Here is a 253-nt window from a genome sequence, read left to right on the forward strand (position 1 = left end):
ACGCCTCGGCGGCCGCCTCTCACGGTGTCGTTTCCGTCGTCGTCGTCGCCGTCTGCTGCTTCATCGTCCTGGAGAACCTGCTGGTGCTGGTCGCCGTCTGCCGCAACCCCAAGCTGCACTCGGCCATGTTCATCTTCATCGCCAACCTGGCCTTCTCCGACCTGCTGGCCGGCCTGGCCTTCATGGCCAACGTGCTGCTCTCGGGCTCGGCCACCTTCAAGCTGACCCCGGTGCAGTGGTTCGTCCGCGAGGG

The 253-nt window shown here is 66.4% G+C and overlaps 1 protein-coding gene across 1 annotated transcript in view; it reads left to right on the forward strand.

The window, feature by feature from the left end:
- Positions 1-5: 5 nt before the first annotated feature.
- Positions 6-253, forward strand: part of S1PR2 (sphingosine-1-phosphate receptor 2) — a gene marked incomplete at its 5' end in the record, with an annotated part of 1065 nt that continues 817 nt past the window's right edge. Inside the window, one exon of the mRNA XM_042890664.1 lies at positions 6-253. Within this exon, the coding sequence (XP_042746598.1) occupies positions 6-253 (248 nt within the window).

Source organism: Lagopus leucura, unplaced genomic scaffold, assembly GCF_019238085.1.
Source record: "Lagopus leucura isolate 7727_CA_CO unplaced genomic scaffold, USGS_WTPT01 28045-0_obj-0_obj, whole genome shotgun sequence".
Classification (NCBI taxonomy): Eukaryota; Metazoa; Chordata; class Aves; order Galliformes; family Phasianidae; genus Lagopus; species Lagopus leucura.